The sequence below is a fragment of the Mytilus californianus genome, unplaced genomic scaffold (assembly GCF_021869535.1).
Source record: "Mytilus californianus isolate M0D057914Y unplaced genomic scaffold, xbMytCali1.0.p SCAF_1, whole genome shotgun sequence".
Lineage (NCBI taxonomy): Eukaryota > Metazoa > Mollusca > Bivalvia > Mytilida > Mytilidae > Mytilus > Mytilus californianus.
This window is the reverse complement of record NW_026262581.1, coordinates 85,083,818-85,108,098: the sequence shown is the minus strand read 5'-3', so window position 1 is coordinate 85,108,098 and position 24,281 is coordinate 85,083,818. Positions and strand designations below refer to the sequence as shown.

The 24,281-nt window shown below is 31.2% G+C and overlaps 1 protein-coding gene across 4 annotated transcripts in view; it reads left to right on the top strand.

The window, feature by feature from the left end:
- LOC127725301 (uncharacterized) overlaps window positions 1-24,281 on the top strand; it is a 62,927-nt gene that overhangs the window by 18,140 nt on the left and 20,506 nt on the right. For all 4 annotated transcript variants that reach the window (XM_052232238.1, XM_052232243.1, XM_052232230.1 and 1 more), the window contains exon 3: window positions 9,754-10,318. In XM_052232238.1, the coding sequence (XP_052088198.1) occupies window positions 9,754-10,318 (565 nt within the window). The remainder of the gene's footprint in view (window positions 1-9,753; window positions 10,319-24,281) is intronic.

The following is a 24,281-nucleotide window of genomic DNA, read 5'->3' as shown; positions in this document are numbered from 1 at the left end:
CACCCATGGGGCGAGTAAATTGTAGTTGTAAGAGCATGGTGTGTAACGAGGAACAACGGCTCACTGGTTATCGGTGTACCTTACGATATCACTAATGATTATATAGCATTTACCGCACTCATATATTATGGAAGTAAACGATATCCTTATCTGACAACAAACTAGCATCAACATTATAAGGAAAAGAAGGCCAACGCGTTCATGTTTTTACAAAATAGCTGAAGTAATTCATTTAAAACATACTGTCTATCTTATGTAGGAAACATATTTATATTCTTGGCATGCTTTTGGGAGGATTGGAGCCTTTAATAGAAGCCCTTTTTTAGTTTGAACGTCTCAAATGAAAGTACATGTATGTTTGGAGAAACATAGAGCCTTTTAGAGAAGCTTATTTCATCAATACACAATCAAACACCAATAAATGTCAATCAAACAGAGAATCAATAGGTAATGTCAATCAAACAGGGAATCAATACACAGCTTTTATATTCCAGTAGAAGGATGGTCTTTTTCTTTATAGAATCAACCGAACAGTTCAAAGCTACGGTCAATCAAACAGAGAATCAACGCATAATTTAAAGCTAATGTTAATCAAATAAACTCATCATAGATACCTGGATTACAATTGTGCACGCCAGACGCGCATAAGACTCATCAGTGACGCTCACATAATAAAAAAGACCAAACAAAATATGAAGTTGATGGGCATTGAGGACCTCAAATTCTGAAAGGTTTTGCCAAATACAGCTAAGGTAATCTATTCATGCGGTAAACAATCCAACAGAGAATCAAAACTCAGATTATAGATGCCGGAAGGAGGATGCTCTTTTTATAGTGTTAAAATAAATTACATATCAATATTAAAAAAGAGGGGCGAAAGATACCAAAGGGACATTCAAACTCATAAGTCGAAAATAAACTGACAACGCCATGGCCAAAAAAGAAAAAGACAAACAGACAAACAATAGTACACAAAACACAACATAGGAAACTAAAGACTGAGCAACACGAACCCCATCAAATAAATGGGGTTGATCTCAGGTGCTCCGGAAGGGTAAGTAGATCGTGCTCCACATGTGGCACCCGTCGTGTTGCTCATGTTAGTACAAACCCGGTAATAAGTCTTATTTGGTAGGTCACATTCGGGAAATATTAAGACAGCTGGGGTGTGTAAACGTTCGACGATACATTTTACTTAAACGTTTGTAAAAGACTTTAGGTTTGGTTCACTAACTCATAATTTTGGCCCTAAAAATCTGAAATTTTTTCACTGCGAAAATGAGGTGAAAATTTGATTAAAACATATGCTAAATTATCGAATAGTTTTGCAGCTAAAAAAGATTTTCACCAATTGAATCATTAGGGACGTATTTGTCATTTTGTGACGTCATAATATAGGTGAATTTCGTAAAATCCTGATTTTTTTGCAAATTTCGGACAGTTACCGATAAATAAACAGTGGCGCCACCTTTCGCCCACAAATATTTCTGCTGAAATATTTCATTGTACACCATTTTATTTCCTTTTCTACAAAAATTTCAATGGGAGGGGGTGGCGCCACATATAAAATCATGAAAATGGGTGGTAAAAGTTGATAATTTCTAGGAAAATAGACAAAAATGAAATCTTTCTCTATTTTAAGCGAATATCTTCATAAATATGAAGCAGATATACAATTTTTCTTCTCATACTTTCAAATATCAAACATTTAGCAATACATTCACATTTGATTTACTTAAATAATTGAGGTTAAAAAACAATACAAGGCCGTTTTTTGGGGTTCCTTACTCTACTCTGGGGGTCACAGACCTCGACTTTTCGTTAAAATGCATTGAAATTAACGAAAGGTATCTTGTATAGGTTATATAGGGAAAACTTAATTTTTCATATCAATGAAACATTAATCGATAGATTGGTTAAAATTCAATGAGAAAAATTCTTTTAGTAATACTTCCGAAATGTCAAAAAAAAAAAAAAAATAACAGGGTCACGGACCGTATTTTCTTGAAAAATAGTAATAAACAAAACAACACAAATTGTCCGATCAAATTCAATATATGAATCTGTCATTGTTTTTAAAAGATTTTTTTCTGAAAATTTTAAATTCACTTAACGGCACTTTTTTTTGAAAGTTCAATTTTAAATGATTCTGTTGTATATTGAATGATACTTGGTAAAATATTTGTAGACAAAAAAGTATTTTTGCAAGAGCCAATAAGGGATGTTCAGAAAAAGACACCCGATGTACCTTAAAGAAATTGCAAATGTTCATTTTACAAAGTATGATGTATATTTTGTACATTTAGAATGCTAGTACTGGATATGCTTTTATTCATTTACCAAATAATATAAAAAAAGATTTTATCACTGATTCAAACAATTCATTTTAAATAATTTTTTTGAACAAGAATTTTATTTCTGTAAATATTTCCTGCAAGATTTGTTTGGATTATTTTGGATAATTATGAAGAATGTAATTCTATTATTTGTAGTTGGCATACACTAGTAAAATGTTGTTTTATCTGAAACTGTCATTGTGATCTAAACATGTTTTAAAATTCTGATTAATAAATTATTATAAAAATAAGATGATGTGGTATAATTGCCAATGAGACAACTCTCCACAAGAGACCAAATGACACAGAAATTAACAACTAAAGGTCACCGTATGGCCTTCAACAATGAGCAAAATCCATATAGCATAGTCAGCTATAAAAGGCCCCGAAATAACAAATGTAAAACAATTCAAACGCAAAACTAACGGCTTAATTTATGTACAAAATAATGAACAAACAAAATATGATACACAGAAATAAACAACAACCACTGCATTACTGCTGAGACATTTTTTATAGATGTGGTTAGATTCTTGGGGTACAAAGTGAGATTATTTTTTTTCTCAAATGGGGAAACTTCGAAAGGCCGCATATAATGCGTCTGCAGCAAAAGTCCCTATCTTCAGAGAGTTTAATTCTTTTAAAATTCAGTTCTTTACAAATGTTTAATAACTTCAAAGTTTTTACATCTAATTTGTACAGTCTTCTGCTCTTCAAAAAAGCTCAAATGGTTACGATCAGTCAATGACTAAAAATAGTGTCATGTCCAATATCAATCCATACATGTTTTGTTATTTCTATTTCTATTTGAGTTCCTGAGTTTGAGGGTTATTTGGGATAATGAATCATCTACATGCTTTCCCTCTAAAGCTCATCATATCATGACATAATTTGTAGTATTGATAACAACATGACAGTTAATGACTGTTGAGTGATCAGCAATAGATGAAGTATTTCAAGTAATAGAATTATAACATTATTACTGAATACTTTGTTCTTTTGTCCCTCATATTTCAATGGATAAGCAAAGGGACATTTTATGATTACTACAGCATGACACGGACGTTATCTTATACACAGTTCACATTTGTATTCATTTCAATCTGATAAACACATTTTTTGAATTTTCTGTAACATTTCATAATATTATGTCATTGTGCTTCTGAAGCAAATGACGCACTGAGGAATCTAACTTTAACATAACTTTGCACATTTTCCATAAAATGTGTGAATATCAACTAAGTATAGTTAAAAGAAAAGTTACTTAATCACTCCTGACGCGCATCTACATTTGATATATCTGTGCTACACAAGTCAAAAAAGTGGGTATGCAACAGCAATTATGATATTGAAGAACATTGAAAGCCTAAAATGTAATAAAAAAAGGCCCTTTTATCAAAGGCTACCTGAAAAAGTTTTTTCCACTTTTTCGAAGGTAAAATTTTAACAAACAAACAACAAAACGAAAAAGCGGCATCAACAGTTAAATGATGCTCAAAACTCGTAAAGCTTTTTTTGTACACCATGATTATTAAAATGAAGGAATTGTAAATGAAGTGAGTCTAGGTGCGTCGACTTTGTAATCTTCACCCGCTATTCGAGCATCTTCTGGTCAATTATTTTTGTTTTGGAATAACAGCTTAAAATTGCTTGCATTGGTGCGTATGTTTCCATCCTCATACTAAAGTAGATGCATATAACTATCTGGTATACCATTACTGGTCCAAGGATCACCATTCGATTCGTATTCTACAAATAATGCATAGCATGCATAACACATTTAATTTGAACAATGTAATGAAAGATTTCACTGAATGCAAACTTCTTAGAAAATCAATACCTGAGTTCTGAGGCAGCCCTGAATAAAACGGGTAACTAGCTAGGCAGTATTTTTGTTGAAAGTAGGAATCATTTGTTTATCCAAACATGTTTGTTGTGCAAACGTTTTTTACTCGAAGGTATCTGAATCTAGTATCAAAGTGAGTCATGGTAAGCATGGACGGATCAACGCTCAACATGCTGATAAATCATTTAAATATTATGAATAAGAGATAGATGAATTGAATTAGAGAGTATGTATACTTGAATTCTACGCATTTTTAAAGATGACCTTGGTCACGATTAGAGTAGTATTCCGAAGTAATAAATTGTTACTCGTTATGCTTCTTGCTCTAGTCAATAACTTTCCTTTTAACGCCTCTCGTTTTTTCTGTAAATTCATATAATGTGAGGTTACTTTCTATACTCTTGTAGCAATGTTCCTGTTTGAAGTATACTTAAACGATTCGTAACTTCCTATTTATCTGGTATTCATTAGAACTTCCTATTTGAATTAAATTTTCAGATCATAAAATCAAAGACCGCGAAAACATGTCGCTAATGAATTGTGACACGGACAAATTGTATCGGTCAACCAATTCGTGATTGTGGTCGTAACCCTAATGTAGCGTCGATTTCAGTCGTTTTTCGACGTATCTCTTTTGTGTGAAAAGCACTATCTTGCTTTTGAAGTCCGGCTAGGATGAACAAACTGTAGCTTAACGTATTTATTGAGATATGTATACAGCCTACGATCGAGCAGAGTGAATGTTACTGCTGATAAATAGGAAATAAAACAAACATATCATACATTCCCTGCGTCCGAAGCGGCTTTCTGGATTTACCTCGATCAGAACCATTCAAACCGAAACATTTGAAAGCCTGGGAAGGGTAATTTCGCTGCACCCATATGAGTTATGTGACAAAAAGACCTATACAAGTCGCTCTATTTTATTTTGAAAAATATTCGAACAATTGATTGATATGTAAAGAATTGACAGAAACAGACGAGAAAAAAGAGAGAAAAAAGATACCAAGGAGGTAAAAGACAACGATACAGACACTATCACCACCGAAAAAAAAACCAACCGACAAAAAGACTTACAGCAGTCAACACATACAACACAGATCTTTAATAATAGAGGGACTCGTTCAGTAACAATCCCTCATACAATAGCATAACTGAAAGTTTTAAATATCAAAAGGGTGTTAAAAAAATGCACAGGCAAGACTGATACCCGAATATAGGCACACTGGAAATACAACAGATCAAAATACAAACTAGAAAAGTAAAACAAATGCAACTCCTTACTTATAATGCAAACAATAAAAATCTTTAGATCATCGGAAATGTAGGCATTTCCTGCTCCACTAGTGACACTTGTATTTTGTTTTTCATTGGCATCGTAGATAAGTTAAGAAATTGTAACGTTTAAGTATTGCAGCAAACATGTCCGATATCACTGCAGAGGAACTTTTTGTTTACAAATTACTTTTTCACTGTGAGGCCCATTAAAAATATTGATCCAAATAGTTAAACCATACCAAAAAAGTAAACCTTCATCTGATTAGAAAAAAAAACTACTTGTGAAATAGGCAAGCTATTTGTTTATAAATAAGTTTTAATAATAATCAAAATTTAAAATGTAGCTGCAATGCTCTTTGCATATTTCATTAAAAAAAAATTGTTCACACATTGCCCTTATACTGAGGCACTTTGCGAACATCAATTTACTAGAATAAGAATATTTTTTTAAAGATTTTATTTCTAAAAAGGCCAATGTTTTACCAAAAATTAATAATACACTGCAGATGCTATTCAGTGAAGTAAAATTATGACTGTTTTCCTTTCTTCTTATACTATGAAAAACAATTTACTATATGTACATAAAAAATTCCAGGGTTGCTGGGGTGTTTTAAGATGAAAATATATCTGGACCTGATTTTGACTGAAATGAAATTAATTTCGGTACACGGTCTTCCGGATATTTTTAAAGAGTATTCGGTATCACCGTGTACAGGCAAATCTTATGGGGTAAACTTACAAATGTGAACAAAAACCCTTAATGGCAATCAAATAATCACCCCCAAAACGATCTGATAATCAAATAATCAGGGTATTTTAATATGCCTAAATATTAGAAAAACATTACAATCTGCGGGTATATATTTACCTAAATTACTGAACTTGTGTCATTAAACTTTTATCAACTTTATCCTTTTTAGAAAAAATACGTTCAGAAAACTCATATTCCCGTATACTATTTGAACGCAGCACGCCTTATTGACAAATCAGTTGAAAGGAAACTCTTTTTCTACAAAGGAAAAATTGTTAACCGTATATATCATTTGTAATATACAAGTGTCCCCTGCGAAAAAAGTTTGCCTTTTCGTATGCCCAAATATAAGTGAAAACTCTTTCTATCGTGGACTATGCTATTTTAAAATAGATTTGAACTAAATGGGGAAAGGGAGACACAATTTAACAATGACCAAGTTTAGGCGTAATACGTACGTCAAAATATACGATTTTTGTTTAATTTACAAATTTAATGGCCATAGGGAAATAATAAATATTTATTTGAAATGTTAAGGTAAATAACGTTAAAGTACGTCAAAAACCCAAAATTCTCTATTGTGCATATCATGGACATTTTATTGTTTGTAATTCTATTGTTTAGTAATGATATAAACCGTTCGGAAGAAGTTAATTTACAAGTTTAATTGCCAATGGGAGATAACAATAAAAATGTTTGAAATGCTAAGGTAATTTACGTTAAAGTACGTCAAAAGCCTAAAATTCTCTAATGACGTTCTTTGAGTACACACCCGTGGTAAAATTCTAATATTTTCATGTGTCAGCTGATAGGCAACGTCATGATTTGTTTGGGGTGTTCCAATCCTACTCCCACGTCGTATGCTTTTGATGAATGATTAACCTCACGTCAGATGGTGTAAATGACGTCATTGAACAATGACGTGCGTAAATAAGGATTTTACGGGAAAATGCACGAATGGGAAATTGAGAGTCGTCAAAACATGAAACTATAAACAAACGATGGTTAGAATTTGTATAATTTCGATATCTTCTTAAATGAAAGTAAGATGGTCAATTAAATTCATAATCATCTGTCTTAGTTTGTTATTGTATATCGTTTCATGGGGGCTTGAATCTATATTAAAGATAATGAGTTTAATATCATAAAATTTACGTTATTTTTGTAATGAGTGTTGAATAAAATATTGACATGATATGAATATGTGATATGAACCTAAAATAAATTATTACAACATCTTAAGCTATAATACTCATCGGTTGTATTAAAGACAATAGCCAGATCCACCAATAACAACTTTGTCTGAAGGAGTTAAAAGCTTAGTTTCTTGATAATCGTATTGTTGTCCGATACGATATGTCTGCGTCTCAACTCGTTAGCGACATGTTTTATATCTTAAGATACCAGAATAGTCGTCTAATCTGTATATTTTACATTTGTGTCCTATTCCTGTTAGTGACATTTTGAGTGGGATTAGCGTGCAGTGTGATGCATGCATACCAAGTAACACCTACCTTATCATCGCCCCGTATCTCGTTTTAACGATTTAATGCGATTCCCTCAGTTTTTATTTGTTGTTTTCATTTTTCTCCTTGGTTGATCTGTAAGATTTGAACATTAATAAACTACTGTTACCTATATTTTCCTGGAGGAGTTGTATATATACTAATTTTGAGCTTGAAGAGTGAGGAGGCATTGCAGTGCAATATTTCTTCTGTTTATCCTATGTAGCATGATTATGATAATGTACTATGATATCAACTCATACTTTTTTTTTATTTCAACATTTTTTATTTGAGTGTCACTCATTAGTCTTTTGTAGACGAAACTCCCGTCTGGTGTACAAAATTTGAATCCTGGTATCTATGATAAGTTTTTTTTATAACTACAAATTAAACCTGATATAAGAAAAGACCATGAATGTTTCTTCAGTGATAATCGAGGCCAACGATTGTTTAAATCAATAACCAAATTCTAAATACAAATGTTGACGAGAGTATATTACGATAAAAACAAACAGTATATATGGTAAGTTTGAATTTTGCAACACCTACAATTTTATCAAAAGCAAATGTGTTAAAATTTAAAATAATTTAATTGTCAGAAAATAATGTTTTATTAGATTCTCATAACATGTTTTACTGCAAATTTGTACATTACAAAGAACTTGAATATCGTAATAAGAACAGCAAAACCAACTCAATTCAACTATAACTATGTACTTCAGATATCCAGTTTGCAAATACATTACTGTAAATATCAATTTGACCCAAGTGATCAGCATCTTTTTCACAAGTTAAAAATACCGACCAAAAATACTAGTATACATCTTTGCAAGTCAGACTCGTGATTAAGCTATACAAGAATCAGTAAATTGCTCTAATATCAAAACAGTTAGAGGACCAAATCAGTGGGAAAGGTAAGAAAAAAAAAAAAACATCTATGGCTTAGGTAGGAATATTTTGTATTTCAAATAATTTCAAAGTGTTATAAATATGCAGCCTACAATTGTGATAACCTCAGATACAAAACGTCTACGAGCAATGTCATAGTGGTTGTCAAATGTCATAATCTTACAATTCTGTACAACGGAAGTGCGTTTTGTCTACACAACACTCTATAATGTCACTACTGAGAATAATTGTTGGAAGGGCAAATCAAGTTGACAAGCATTGAAACCAAAAACTCCCAAAACATTGGGACAAATCTGGCTCTAACCAACTTTATTTTTTTTCATATAAGTCCGGACTAAATTCGTGATTGAATTGGATTTCAGTCGTATTGTGGGATGGTAGAATCAAGATAATTAATATACGTTTAGTGAAAACTTTACGAATCACAAACTTACCTTTGTCTCTAATTTTTGTGGACAGGAATGAGAAGTTTTAAATTATTACTACCAATCAACCATTGATTCACGTGGATATAAAAAGCGTATGAATACATAATAGTTCAGACACAGATCGCTTTTCTTCTATAAATCCGCCATTCAGAAGCGATGAAAACTTTCAAAGTTGGAAACGACATTGTTATCACGAAGCTGTTAAAGGACAATTTGCAGTTTCGATAAGTATTTTGAAGAGTGGATAAGAACTATCACCTTCTTTTTGTACAGCCGGTCAATTCTGTTTACTATATGACAATTTTCTTATGTTTTGGCAACATAAACAACTTACAAAACCTTTAATCACAATCCTTTAACAAAGATGATCTTCAGGATCAGCGCGTATAACCAATTTGAATCTAGTATTAAAACACCACGTATTGATTGATATACGCACGTGTTTAACCCATACTTAACTAAAAATATGTAAATAACTTTGTATTCATTGTGTGGTTTGTGTACATGAATATATTCAGATAGTGATTTTTATTCAATGTATCCTGGTTAAATATCATTTAAGGTAATAGTGAAAGTATGCAATATGAAGTTTTAAATTTGTAAACGACATCTGTTTTATTATATATCATATAATTATATATACTAGAATTGTACTCTTTTGTAATTATGTCTTTGTAATTGCCTATCATCTTTTTTTTAGAATATCGAATCTTGTTCTGAAACTGTGCATATCTTTTCTGCTGTAGCACATGCAAAAAAAGACTTGAGTCAGATAGAATTTGTAGTTTTAAATGTTCTAGACGGCTCTAACCATTCCAATTGCGACTGCTGTATTTACGGAGACGAGAAAGTATCTACTCATCGCCAAAATGCAATTGTGAAAGAAACGTACACTCATAATAGTAAATTTGCCGATCTTATAGCAAGACAATATCTATGTTATGTACGCAACATACGTTTCAAGATGAAGCATATACAATTGGTAGGAAAAATGGAATTTTGTAATTCTTCTCATATTCTTCATCCTGTAATATATGCATCAGTAAAGGAAAAGAAATTTGCAATATGTGCTAAAATAGCTTATAACTATCTAAATCCATTGCATCTTATTGAATGGTTCGAATATCAAAAAATGATGGGTGTAGATACAGTACTGATATCGCTACAACAAGTAAATGAAGATGCATATGCAGTATTAAAATATTATGAGAGAGAAGGGATTGCAAAACTGATTTCCTTTCCAAGTAAATTGCCTGGTAATATCGGTATGTATTTAAAAGTAAATTTATTTTTGAATATAACTTGATAGCTGATCAGGTTCACATTTGCATAAAAACACAAATTACTTCTTAGCTTACAGGAGATCCAAAAGGTGGACAGATCATACCACCCTTAATGTAAGCTTGGGCACACATTACTATTATTTCATTTAAAACAAAGTTTAACATTAAACTGAAAAAAAGGAAATATTTTTTTTTATTTCAGTTCCTCACACGGGAAGCTCAATATGAAAATTTACGACAAATGCGCCGATTTTTCAATTTTAGTTAATTTTCCTTTTTTGGACTGGTACGTTCCTGTGACCCTATCTTACGGTATATATATATACTAACTTTATCGCTATTTTGTGTTTTTTTCCTTTGTATTTTTTTGGTGATAATTTTTCATATCATGCTACTCGCTTGTTATTGAAACTTATTGACAGAAACTAAGGGTGCACGTGGGCGTTGTCATTGTAAACATCAACGACGTCATAGGCAAAATAGCGATAAACAGATTATCAATGGTCTTTCAAACTCGAGGATGTTTCTCAGCCATATCTCCTCTCAGGGCTGTCGCCCTTTGATGAGATTGTAGCTGAGAAACATCCTCTGGTTTGAAAAACCATCGATAATCTATAAATATCGCATTTCATTTAAACATATTGTAGGTTTCAATGAACGTAAGTGATGTACCACTGGAAAATAAACTCATCATCGACACTAAGATTAAAATTGTGAACGCCAGACGCGCGTTTCGTCTACAAAAGCCTCACCAGTGACGCTCGCATCAAAAAAGTTAAAAAGGCCAAATGAAGAGGACGAGCGTTGAGGACCCCAAATTATTCAAAAACACAACAATATCATAATACTAATATTTGGTTTGGACGTTTGGCTTTACTAATAGAAACTTTATTGCAAATAGTATATCACATCTTCATTTTTCCGTTGATGTTGCAAAATTAGATACGTCCCATTTATTTTCCGAACTTTTTGATATTCTAGTCTGGGAAAACTGATTTATTGATCAGTTGTAATTGGCTTTGAACAAGCTTTCAGTAACTGTGAGCACTCTTAGATTGGTGATAATTGTCGTTAGTCTTTTGTCAGTTGTTTTTCCAAACTTTGTGTCGATCTGATAAGTCAAGACTTTTTTTTGACTGATTTTTAAAGTTTGTTTTATGTTCTTTTGGTACACTACAGTCCTGGTTAATAAAAAGGGGGTGTTAAGCGCGGGCAAGCATGTTTAATCTATCCACATTCTGTATATGTCAGGAGTCTGTAAACTAGTGGTTGTCGTTATTCTCTGTCTATTATTGTTTTGTAATTAAATCAGGCCGTTGGTGTCCTCGTTTCAATTGTTTCACATTTTGTCATGTTATAGTTCACTATTCAGCATGAGTTTTGCTAATTTTTGGAGGCGGGACGGTAACAAATAATTGATTATATGTACGTCATTTTGTCTCTACTGGAAAAATGTCATTTCCGATCATTCCATGTTTTCTCGTATTTATAGTGTAGTCAAGTTAATCACAATTGACCCTATACGGTTTTCCATGTGTACCCCTACGCGAACTCAATTCAGAATTGAACGCTTCTTTTCATAATTTTATTGGGTTGTAAAAGCGTTGACCGAAGCAGATTTTGTATGAAAAGCATTTGCAACCAATTATAACTATAAAGAGAAACATTCAATTCTGACAATTACATGTTTATGCTAGACCATTAAACTAAGAGTAAGATCAAGATTTTCATTGCTTAAAAATGCATTATTTTAACATTGTCACGAACAGCACATACAGTCATAGCTGTTGTATTTTATACGGAAATAAAACATGATATTGGAGTGTCTCACGATTGTTGCCAGAAAATCCAAATTACGGATTCTAATGAGACATACATGTTTTTTAGTTATTAGGTCTTAAAAGGTATATTAGCGCTTAAACTGTACCATTGACACTCTATACAAGCTGAAAATGCAATGAACGTAATCACATGAATTTAATCTTCAAAGATAAAAAAAAAACATTCGAAAACTATGCACACTTTTCACCTTTACTTGGAGTTGATCTGCATTTTCCCAATGTGAGGAAACACGTTTTTCGTGGTTCATACTAGTTTTTGCTAACTAACATAAACGCTTATGGAAATAGGTTGAAAATTCAATTCAGAAATCGACATAATTTTAAAAAGACAACAAAAGCATCTATACAGCTTCTTAGCCTAAGCATTTAAAAAAAATAATTTGCTAGCATTAAGGAAAACACAAACACAAAATCAATTATATAACCTACTCGATTCTATCTAGAAACAATAAGGACATTCACATAAACAATTTGAAGTGTCCGTTAAATTTACGAACTGTGTCCTATTACAGAGAAATATATTAAAGCATCTCGATTGATATCTTGAATTTTTCTGATAAAAATAAACCGTATTAATGCATCTCGTGGCATTTGTACTATATTAATCACAATAAAAGAATAAAACATAGCATTAATTATACACTTTCTGATATCTTATCTATATTTAGAAAAAACTGGCAGATTTAAATTATTCTGCAAACTTGATCAAAAATTAATTAATAAATTACATACTATTTCAACAAAAGCGATACAATATCGTTTTTCCGTCCACTCTATGGGTGTACGCGTATCATAGCAGTTTTTGTCTTTTTAACCTGATGATCATAATTTCCATTTTTCTTGTAATTAACCCTACAATATACTTGTCCAAAGTCAGGAATATGGCAGTTGTTTTTCACTTGTTCCGTAGATTGATAGCATTTTATTTTGTCGGTTTTTATAGACTTCATTTTTTTGAATTTACCTCAAAGTTCGGTATTTTTTTATACCTTTTTATCATATTTTGTGATATGATATTAGAAAACATACCTTTACGATCAAAAGACAACGATGTAAACAGCTGCACGTCATCGTATTACCTTAAACTACGATTAACCCTATTTCGTATAGTATGTTAAAATTTGGATCGGGGTTTCATGTGCACGCTTTCAGTTTTGCATATATAACATTATTCACTGTCAAACAACTTTTTTTCAAGTCGAAATCTCAGTTTTCAAGTAATTTATTCATTGCAAAATTCTTGGAAATAAAGTTAAATATTTTTCTTTAACAAAAACAATTTTAAATCTAAAAAAGTACGTAATTTTCAAGCTTGATAATTAGCATAACCTTTTATAAACCATTTCTACAATGACGATTGGTTTTTAGTTCTGTCTATTCCATTTGACATTTGTTTAAGCAAAAACCAATACTAAGTCAATACAGTCATATCCAACATTGTCTTATATAATTTTTTTTGTATTTGCATTCTCTAAGGGCACATACAATAACTTTAAAACCACCACCGTCTTCAAACCTTGAAGGATTTTTTCATTGTATTTGTTGGAATGTCAGCGTAAAGAGGATATCTAACAAGTTATCTAATGGAACATCAGCTTAAAGAGGGAACCTAACTAATTCTCTCTTGATAACACTATTCGGTTATTTGCTTAACGTTCGACATTTCAATAACGGTTAACAATAATGGTAACCTGTACCTAGTATTTTGAATAGGATCTTATCATCTTTAGCTGTTATTTTACAATTTCTCGCATGTTTTGCGGAGAAGCATTACATCTTTGGTTTGACCCAGTTGGAGATTAAGCCTATGACCCTCAAAATCTACCAAGGTGGTACCAAAGACTGAACTACCTTAATACTTCATACATAATGATATAATAAACAATATTTATAACACTCGGTTGAGAGAAACTTTTGATTTACTTTCAACCCCCCCCCCCCCCCCAAAAAAAAAAAAATACACAAGCAAAATTACAAAATTCTTTTTTACCCATGGTGTTGTCAGTTTATTTCGACTAATGGATTTGGATGTCCCTTTGGTCTCCGTTGCCTCTCTTTTACAGTCAGTAGTGAAGGTTACGCTTCAACTTTGAATTCGGTATTCGTTTTTGGTACCTTTTCGACAATAGAGTTTGTCCTCTAATGATTATCGAGTTCTAAATTCCAATATGATCTAAAGGAGCAGTTGGTTAAGCTTTAATTGACCCTTGGATCAGACTCAGGTGAGCTTAGGATAACATGTAAATAAAGTTAAGCCGATAACGTTTTATTAACTCTCCTCCTTTGTTAGGATCTTTACAGAGTAATTTATACATTGCATAAATGCTCCCAACATCAAAGTCGAGTTAGTTATTGCAGAACAACATTAGAATGGCAATTTTTTATTTGATGTTTGGAGACTTTTTTGACCCTCCTGATGCACAGTTACGTTATTACTAGTATCGTTCTCTAACTAATATATTACATATGTGTTTCAAAGAATCCATACCTTTGATTGGTTGGCATTCCAAAATTGAATTTTATTTCCTAATGAAATACAACATTCATGACAGCACGTTTTTCCCGTGCTTACGTCACAAAATGCAGAGGAAAACACACTAGAGTTTAAAATTACAAAAATTTCATGGTTGTATCATAAAGATGTGATTATAAGATATGAATTCTTCTTTTTGTAATTGTATAAGGTTGTTAAAGCGTTGATGTGCGCACACTTTTGGCTTACGTGTTTTATACAAATTATGCTTTTGTCAAAGTTTAACATCCCAATAAGTAGCAAAAAGAAGTATTCAATTCTTAAATAAAGTTCAGGCATACCAAGCTGGTAATAGGTAGATCACAGTTTTTAAGTGCACCCGTAAAGTTAACATGGGTATAGAAATATAATCTTCCCACAACTTCTCTAGTCCGGCAGATAAACCCTTGCTTAGAAGAAGTGTCCATACAGCTGGATATATACATATGTAGCATCGTCAGGTAAAAATGAGGAACTCTGCCAAAATTTCTAACATACATTGTACTTTCATTTAAAGTGGCAGTCCATATTCCCTGCTCTTCCTACTTTGGAAAATCTACCTATTGTATTAATCATTAATATTTTTCGTGCTAAATATGCTTGAAATATTAACCATTGGACATTCAGGAAGCAACAATCAATCAATCTGTCATAATGTACAATATATAAACAATCAGCTCTCAAGAGACTGAATCGCTTACCATGTAAAACGTTGCCATTTTGATATTTATTTTACTTTTATTGCAATCAATTATGTTTGCTTATTTGGAAATCTTATTGAGGAACTTGTTTTGTAGATCTAACCTGTAGACTTAATTTTTTCGAAATAATTGGCAAAATTATATGATCTGTAAAATAAAATCGCCATTTATTGATGAAACATACTTGAAGGTCTTATTTACTGATATTGTTTTCTAATTTTGAAATGTTCTTTCTATTCACAAAATATTTTGACAAAAATGCCTAACATGGATAACATTTCACTGAGGGGAAATAAGGAGTCGGTTGACAATTTCGACAATGTTGACTTATCTGAAGATATCATTGTGCGTAAAAACTTTGCAATTACAATATCTCTCTATCTATCATTATTTCTGCAAAAATGCAAAATATGGTAAAAAAGCATCTTTCAAGGGGTCATTTGATGATTTAGGCCGTGTGACTTATATGGCGATCTTATTATGCTAAACAATTTTGCTTAACACATTTCTCTTTTTAAATTCTCCCTCATGAATTCGTCCGAATTTAAAACATTTCTATTCTAAATACATGGCTAAATAAGAGACAAGTCATAATTTAGGTTTGTTTGCTCGCAGTAACTTCCTTATTTTCTCAGCGAAACAACATTTAATATCTTGTAAACATTTTACAAATTACAAAAATATACCACAATTCCATCTATATACATTCACAATGTCCTCTAAATACATATCAATACAAACATAACTGTAATATATTATGCAGAGCTTAACGTTAACTTCGTCTATCAAAGTTACTGGAGCACATCGATAATAATCAAACGTAATCAGGACTTATATATGCCTATAAAACCCCACCCGTACTACCGCCCTCGAAATGTTCGTGCAGAAAACAACAGTAACATCAGACCACTTCTGATTTACATACTAGCCAAACTTGTACCACAAGTCTAAAGATAGAAATAGAATAGGGAAATTCCAAATATAACGGAATAGAAATAAATATCTATCATGTCGTTTATAGTTTCTTTAAAATACAAACAAGCGGATAAAAAACCTTTTTAAGCACAATAACTCATAACAAGGACATATTTGACTTATTTGTAGATCTAATGTTTGCTGAAAAGTTTAAAAACTGAAAGGTTATCTCCATCTACTATAGTTTCCTTCAAAACTGCCAAAAAGTGTAAAAGTCATCCCTCTCAGGCAATGACTCTAAAAGGATCAATAGACAATTTCTGCCAACATTACTTATTTGTAGATCTTATTGTTCTGGTCATTTTTAAAGTTAAAAATTTCTCTCTTTCGGTCATAATTTCCCAAGATAGTAACCAAAAACTTCGAAATTTGCAAGTAATGTACATTTTCATGTAACTCCGAAATTGGTTGTCGGATTTTTCTGCACACGAAGATAGATAATGCTTACTTTTGTAAGACAAATGCAGATATTGAAGTATGCATGTCATGCATCATGTATGCAACAAAATTCACAACAGACAGCAACATATACATTAAAGCAACTCTCAAACGAATGTTCATTCATTTTTTGAAATATTTATATGTCTTTCTTTTTCAAAATATCTCGAAATTTAAAGTGTTTCTGAGATCAAAGATATTAAATATCTATCTACATTGCATATAATCACAATATTGGCATGATACCCGTACACTTATTAACTGATCAGCTCTATCTTTTCCTTATTGTTTGCTAAATGCTTTGTATTAATAAATACATATTTTTTTTACTCCTTAAGTATTCTTTGAATGATTGAATGTTCTGTATTCACCAGTGAAAGATAAATTAAGTCATGTTGGTCTTGGCTTCTCATTTGGATTTTTGACAGCACTTTGCAAACAGATACCAAGTCAAGTTGAACATGCCAGAACTGTATAAAATAAATCATTTCTTCCTTTCATATGAACAAGTGTTTAGTATTTGAAGACTGAAATTAAATTTCCAAGTAATTCTGTTAGTAAAATTAACCATGATTCATATATATCTGAATAATGTAGTTATTTAAAAAAAAATGAAAAAGTCATGTTGATCATACATGAAATAACAAAATAAAATTACATGTACAAAAAAGTAAAAACAAATAAAATAACAAATAAACCGAACTCCAATGAAAATTCGAAACAATAAGTATTTTTTTTATCACAAACACCTTTTAACCTGTTTGTACCTCTAAAATTCTGAATATTTTTACATGATTGAAGTAGAGATTATCAATGAAACATCACATTTCTATTATAAAGGGTAATATTTAAGTGATAATATAAATTAGTGAAAAAAAAAAAGAAAAGTTTAACCAGTTTCATAAGTAAATTTAACTGAATTATTAAAAAGAATAGTTACATTTGATCAATATTTTGTTCAATTATATGAGAATTCCTGGCCAACATTAGTTTGAACCTTGACCCTAGCAGGTTTTTACTGTCATAAAATTAAAAAGGTAAACACATGTCCAACTTTACCGTTATTTCGTTGTTTACTGGAAAAGAAAGATGTAATAGTGTACAAGGGAACAAACTTGGGCGGTAAATCCCGCCAACCAGTATCTACCATCCTGGCCAATGCTCCTCAAGTGGTCGTCATTACTGGCAAATACTGGTCGATTGTAATTTTCAATGTTCTTAGAACAGACTTTACTATATTAATTCTAGTATAACATTGGAAGATGAGGGAAATTATTCAAACTTTATTCCGTTCGCATAATTCATTTTTGTTTTAAAAATGAATGATATTGGTATGTTTCGTTAACTTTTATCATGAATAATAACTATGATATTGCATACTTGTAGTATATGTAAAATTGCTATATTAATTATTTCAACATGTATAAAGCAAGATATATATATATTTTCTTGAACATGTTTTAGCTTCTACAGGTAACAAGAATTTCAAATGACAACATGTAGATTACCTGAGCATTACATATGGCTAACCTGTGTCAAAGTTAAATTACTTTAACAGCAAAATAGAAATAAAAGGAGTATTTGAAGACTGCTTAAAACGATAATTTATTTCCTGACTTTTCAATGACATGATAAAAATCTTCGAAATGAAGTAGACGAAAAGTATGAAGGATCTATAAACTTTGATCGTGCGCGTATTATACAAGATGAGCTTCGGTCAACGCTTTCACATCCTAATATATTTACTAAAAGAACCATGCTTTCCCAAAAAAATTCCAATATTGACACGTTCAATGTTATCTTCTTTTTCGCTTTTTTCGATAAAAAATAGATGACGTTATCGGGATAAGAATAGTAGTTCGTTTCTTTTTAGTGATAGACCATCAATTTGTTTATGTGTAGAATTGAATGAGACAGATAGAAAGTATAGAATTTCCCCTAAAAGTCTAGATTCTTCAATAAATCTGAAATAAATTCTCTTTTTGATACTAAACGTTATCATTTTGATTTTATTTCTCTCTTAAACGGTTGAAGGCATAACGTTTTTTATTTATTTGTGCACGAAAAATAGCGAAATGATTTTAAGTGCGATGTGTTTGTAAGAATACGGCCGCAAATTTTGAAACATACGTTACAAAGAATCATCAAAATTGGACTTCATCCACTGTTTTGTCGTTAAATTACATAAGATGATAAAACCGTGGAAAATTAGTTTTCGCTTAATATCATTTTGAAAAGGTTTGCTTGGAGGTTTAGCTGTTAGTGTTTAGGATCAGGAGGAACGGATTTACCAAAATTGCACTATGGCAGATATAAAAAATTGAAAACAATACGTTTAATAATTTCATGCGTCCGAAGCGTTTTTCTGGATTTACCTTCATTAGGAACGCTCAAAGCCAAACATTTGAAATCCAAGGGATGTATATAAAATCGGTAACATCAGAATCCTACAAAGTCCCTTACAAGTTATCACATTTTGATTTTTACAATAATGTTGTTTTCGAAGCTTGAAGATTTAGAAACGATACATATAAACTTATTGATTCCTTAAACATACTCTAAATAGATATATTTTTGACACTGTAGTAATATCTTTGAACATTGTTTTTATCGGTATACCAATGAATCAGTTATTGATACGCATGCAAACATGTTTAACCTCGCCGCATTATGCATGTGTTTGTCCTAAATAAAGCTTGTTTTTTTCAGTGGTTGTCGTTGTTTGATGTCTGTCTGTCATATTTGTTTTTCGTTTGTTTTGTTTTCATAAACCATGATGTTGGTTTTCTCGTTTCAATTGTTTTATGTTTTGTCATGTCGGAGCTTTTTATAGCTTAGTATACGGCATGAGGTTGGACCATTATTGAAAACCGAACTGGAATCTAAGTGGCCTACATCCATGCCATCTATGCTCTTACGGATAGATATCTCATTGGCAATAATACCATTATTTCTTATTGTTATATAAGAAATGTTTGATGTTAGCAATTTATAATAAGTAATATTTGATATATATGCATTTGATAATAAAAAGTAGTTCTTGTACAAATGTCGGTAAAGATCTATTATATGTATAAATGTGTAATACGAGTGTGATAATGAATATCTAGTATTCAATGGGTTTTCTAATTTTATAAAAGTCTCCTTTATTTTTTCGACATCAAATTAATCATAAAAACGATGTTCGATAAGGTTAATCTAGATAAAAATTTTATCGTACAAATTTCAAATCCTTGACAAGTTTTTAATTCCAATGAGTTTAAAGTTATGTTTTTGACACAGTTCAGGCTGCGAGATGTAAAACCATCTTTCTAACGTTTTATTATCTTTAATTTTCATCATCGTTTTTTTAAGCAAGGAGCATTTACTTTGCTCAAAGCTGAAGTACTAACTTTCAATTCTGAATAGCATTTGTTTTATTTCAAATCAAACATACACAACTATATCAGTCATATTCAGGACCGATAACTATGTCGATAAATATTGGCGGGTTTACAATGTTGAAATGTATGCAATAACATTTTGTTGTTTTCAACTTAAAATGTCGATAGTGATTTTTTTAATACCTGGATTTTGCTTAAAACATTGATTTAAAAAAAAAAATGACAAAAATCATATGCAATGAAGTCTCCTTTAATTTTCTATAAAATAAAAAAATCTATTAAATATAAAATTTGAATTAGAGCATCTTTTTTAAACAGTTATCGTGAAACATTAATATTCGGTTATTTTATTTAAGCAAAAATCAACTTATCGAAATTTTTTTCATAATATTCATATTTTCTTAAAGTTCTGGATGATATATATTTCTTCGGTAGTGTACACGGTAAAGATAATATATATTTGTACATTTTAGAAAATTTGTGTATATCACTAAAACTAAACTCTGGAAATACATGTAATCACAGGATGTTAATGTCATCTAATGGCTTTTGGTTTGACATGATACCTTTACTTTACCTGACAGTTTGTTGTTATGTAACATTATAACTTAAATCTGAGTTAACCTGTTCGTATATATATATTGATCAGATTGGTCATAGAAACTTTAAAGGGACATTTACTTGAATAGGTAATGAGCATTTACCTATTGTTGTGCATGTTAATTTTTCTCTCGAGACGAAAATATTTGTTTTCTAAAAAGAATATATTTTTTTTCTATATAAAGATTAATTATATAGAAAAAAGGGAAAACATCTTTTAAATAATGAAAAATATTTTTCTTACAAATTTCAGTAGTAACTCTTCACTTCACACTTGAAATAAATTATTTTTTATCAAGTATTTCAGAAATCAAACATATTTCAGAATATCAACGAACAGAAACAGGACAAATTCTGCATGAAAATTACAAGATGTATAAAAGTACATGCGACACTTCTAAACACATCCGTCATTTTGAAAAATCCCGAAAAAATCACTTTTTTAAATCGATGTGGAACGTATTTCCCCTCGATTTAAACTGTTTTAAGTAGAATATTTCACCAGATATGTGTTTTAATATTCTCAATCAAGTAGCAAAGAATTACTTTTATTTACGGAATTTGTGAATTTGATGTACAAGTAGACATAGGGTCGCTAAATTTACCACTGAGTCAACGGGGAAATGACGAGAAAAAGTACGATTTTTGCGAATCTCCAGGGACGCAATTTAATAAAAAATTAAACTGTCAAAACCAACATTTTTAGGTAGAATTATGTTCGAATACCAAGGATATAGTTTCAAAAATTAGAAAACGGGTCAAATTCATGAAAAAATTAAACTTTATTGAAGCACCTATGCATTTTATATGGGACAAAATGACACAAAATGGCGGTTCGCTATGTCACCAAAGTCACGTGATGTCTTACTTAGTTGGATATGGTTATTTATTCAATTACATTTTTTCTAAGGGCAGTTTTCCTAAAACTTAAAATTGGCTTTGATTGTTGTTTTCTAAAAATTGTCAAAACGTAGCATAGATTACATTATATTTTTCCCGCCAACTAAAAGGTAAGTTACAATTTTTACTCGCATTTTAAATTGTAAAAAAAATACCTATCATGAAATAGACTTTACTTTTGTTATTCTTCCCTTAGTTTATGTATTTTGTATTTACATTGTATCATAGATCAAATTTATTTCTTCAGTGTATGTTCGAATTCACTGGTGTTAGTATGTCTTTTGATTGAGTTAAGCCATTTCAACTGATATTTTATAGTGTGTAATTCTATGTTGTGATGTTACACTATTGTTTCAGATAAGGCTAAAGGTTTGGTACCATTAAAATGTTTAAACCCGCTGCATTTGTTTGCACCTGTCCTAAGTCAGGAATCTGATGTTCAGTAGTTGTCGTTTGTTGATGTGGTTCATAATTGTTTTCGTTTCTCGTTTTTTATATAGATTAGACCGTTGGTTTTCCCGTTTGAATGGTTTTACACTAGTAATTTTTGGGGCCCTTTATACTTTTTGACTTGAATGGAGAGTTGTCTCATTGGCACTCATACCACATCTTCTTATATCTATTTGATTCAGTCATTTTCGTTATTTCAGTGTTTGTACAAATGTTAAAATCAATCAACTACTTATATTTTCTGCCATGAGGCAAGTCGTCCTTATCAAGATTTGACAAAATTTTTCGGAAATTGGATATATTTCTAGACAATCTAATTGATTTGGTTTTTAAAATTAATGCCTCGAGCGAAACTTATGCATCTAATTTTGACAAATTTCCGTTTTGCATACTTAAACAGAAGCCTAATAATTTAATGAGATTTTGTAAAGGAGTGAATATTAAATTATGACTTTTGGTTATGTTTCCAAAGAATTGTGATCTGGTGTCGATTCAGTAATTTCAGTCGGAAAATACAAATCTTTTTTTAAATTTTGAAAAAAGGAATCACATTAAAATCAGTAGTGGTAAGTATCTGTTAATTGAAAATATATCGACATATCGACATATAGTTTTTATTTAAACATACAGCTTCGCTTTGATATTTGTTATTCAACCTGGTAATCTGTAGACCCCTTTTATACATCTCACTATCTTTATCAAATGTTGTAGTTTAATTACTTGACAGATAGTTGAAGAACTAAACTTAGTATAGTTTATATACAATAAAATTGAGAATGGAAATGGGGAATGTGTCAAAGAGACAACAACCCGACCAAAGAGCAGAATACAGCCGAAGGCCATCAATTGGTCTTCAACACAGCGAGAAAATACCACACTCAGAGGCGTGCTTCAGCTGGCCCCTAAACAAAAATGTGTACTAGTTCAGTGATAATGGACGTCATACTAAACTCTAAAACATATAAATGAACTAAAATTAAAAATCATACAAGACTAACAAAGGCCAGAGGCTTCTGACTAGGAACAAGCGCAAAAATGCGGCGGGGTTAAGCATGTTTTGTGAGATCTCAACCCTCCCCTATACCTCTAGCCAATGTAGAAAAAACAAACACACAGCAATACGCACAGTAAAGCTCAATTTAAAAGAAGTCCGAGTCCGATGTCAGAACAGGTAACAAAAGAAACTAAGCAAAATGACAATGATACATGAATTAACAAACAACTACTAGCAGTTACTGACAATATGTTTTTTTATATTACAACGACATTCAATTACATTTTTTTTACAATACACATACATTCATTTCTGTATGTAAAAATTGTTCTTTTCATGTACAATAAACAATTAAGTTAAATATCTTATAATACATCAACACCTTTTAAATACATTTTTACACTTATATTTGAATTAAATTGACCACCCTGCTATTGTATTGAATATTCAAAATCGATATGTGATAACCAGTGGTTTAAAGGAAAATTTTAAGACATCAAAAATAACTTTTTCAGTTCTCAATCTGTATCCATTATATGATTATTATGTTTCCCTGTTATTGTTTCGTTATATTTTTTTTTTTTTATTTCAAACGCTTTTACGTGTGTTCCCTTTTTCTTCGTCTATTGAGTGTTTTGTTTCATCTCTTTAGCTTAAGGTATACTTTTTATAAATGTAGTATATAGGTCTTATTATTGAACTTAATCTTTACAAAATAGATTTTATAATTGAACCCCATTTTCAAATTGACAAGGATACATTTATGCAGCGGTGCGTATATATTGTCCGTAACTAGCATTTAGCTAGGGGCATTTTTTATGCAGGAAATATAGACAATGCACACGACTAGTCGGACATGGGGTGTTGATTAGGATGTCTCCTGTAGTGAAAAAACAATCATTCCTCTTAAATATCCTTTTGCTTCGACAGAATAAGAGATGTAAAAGATACCAAAGGGACATTCAAACTCATAAGTCGAAAAATAAACTGACAACACCATAGCTAAAAAAGAAAAAGACCTACAGACAAACAAAAGTACACAAAACACAACAACAAAAAAACTAAAGACTGAGCAACACGAACCCCACCAAAAACTAGGGATGATCTCAGGTGCTCCGGAAGGGTAAGCTGACCCTGCTCCACATGTGGCA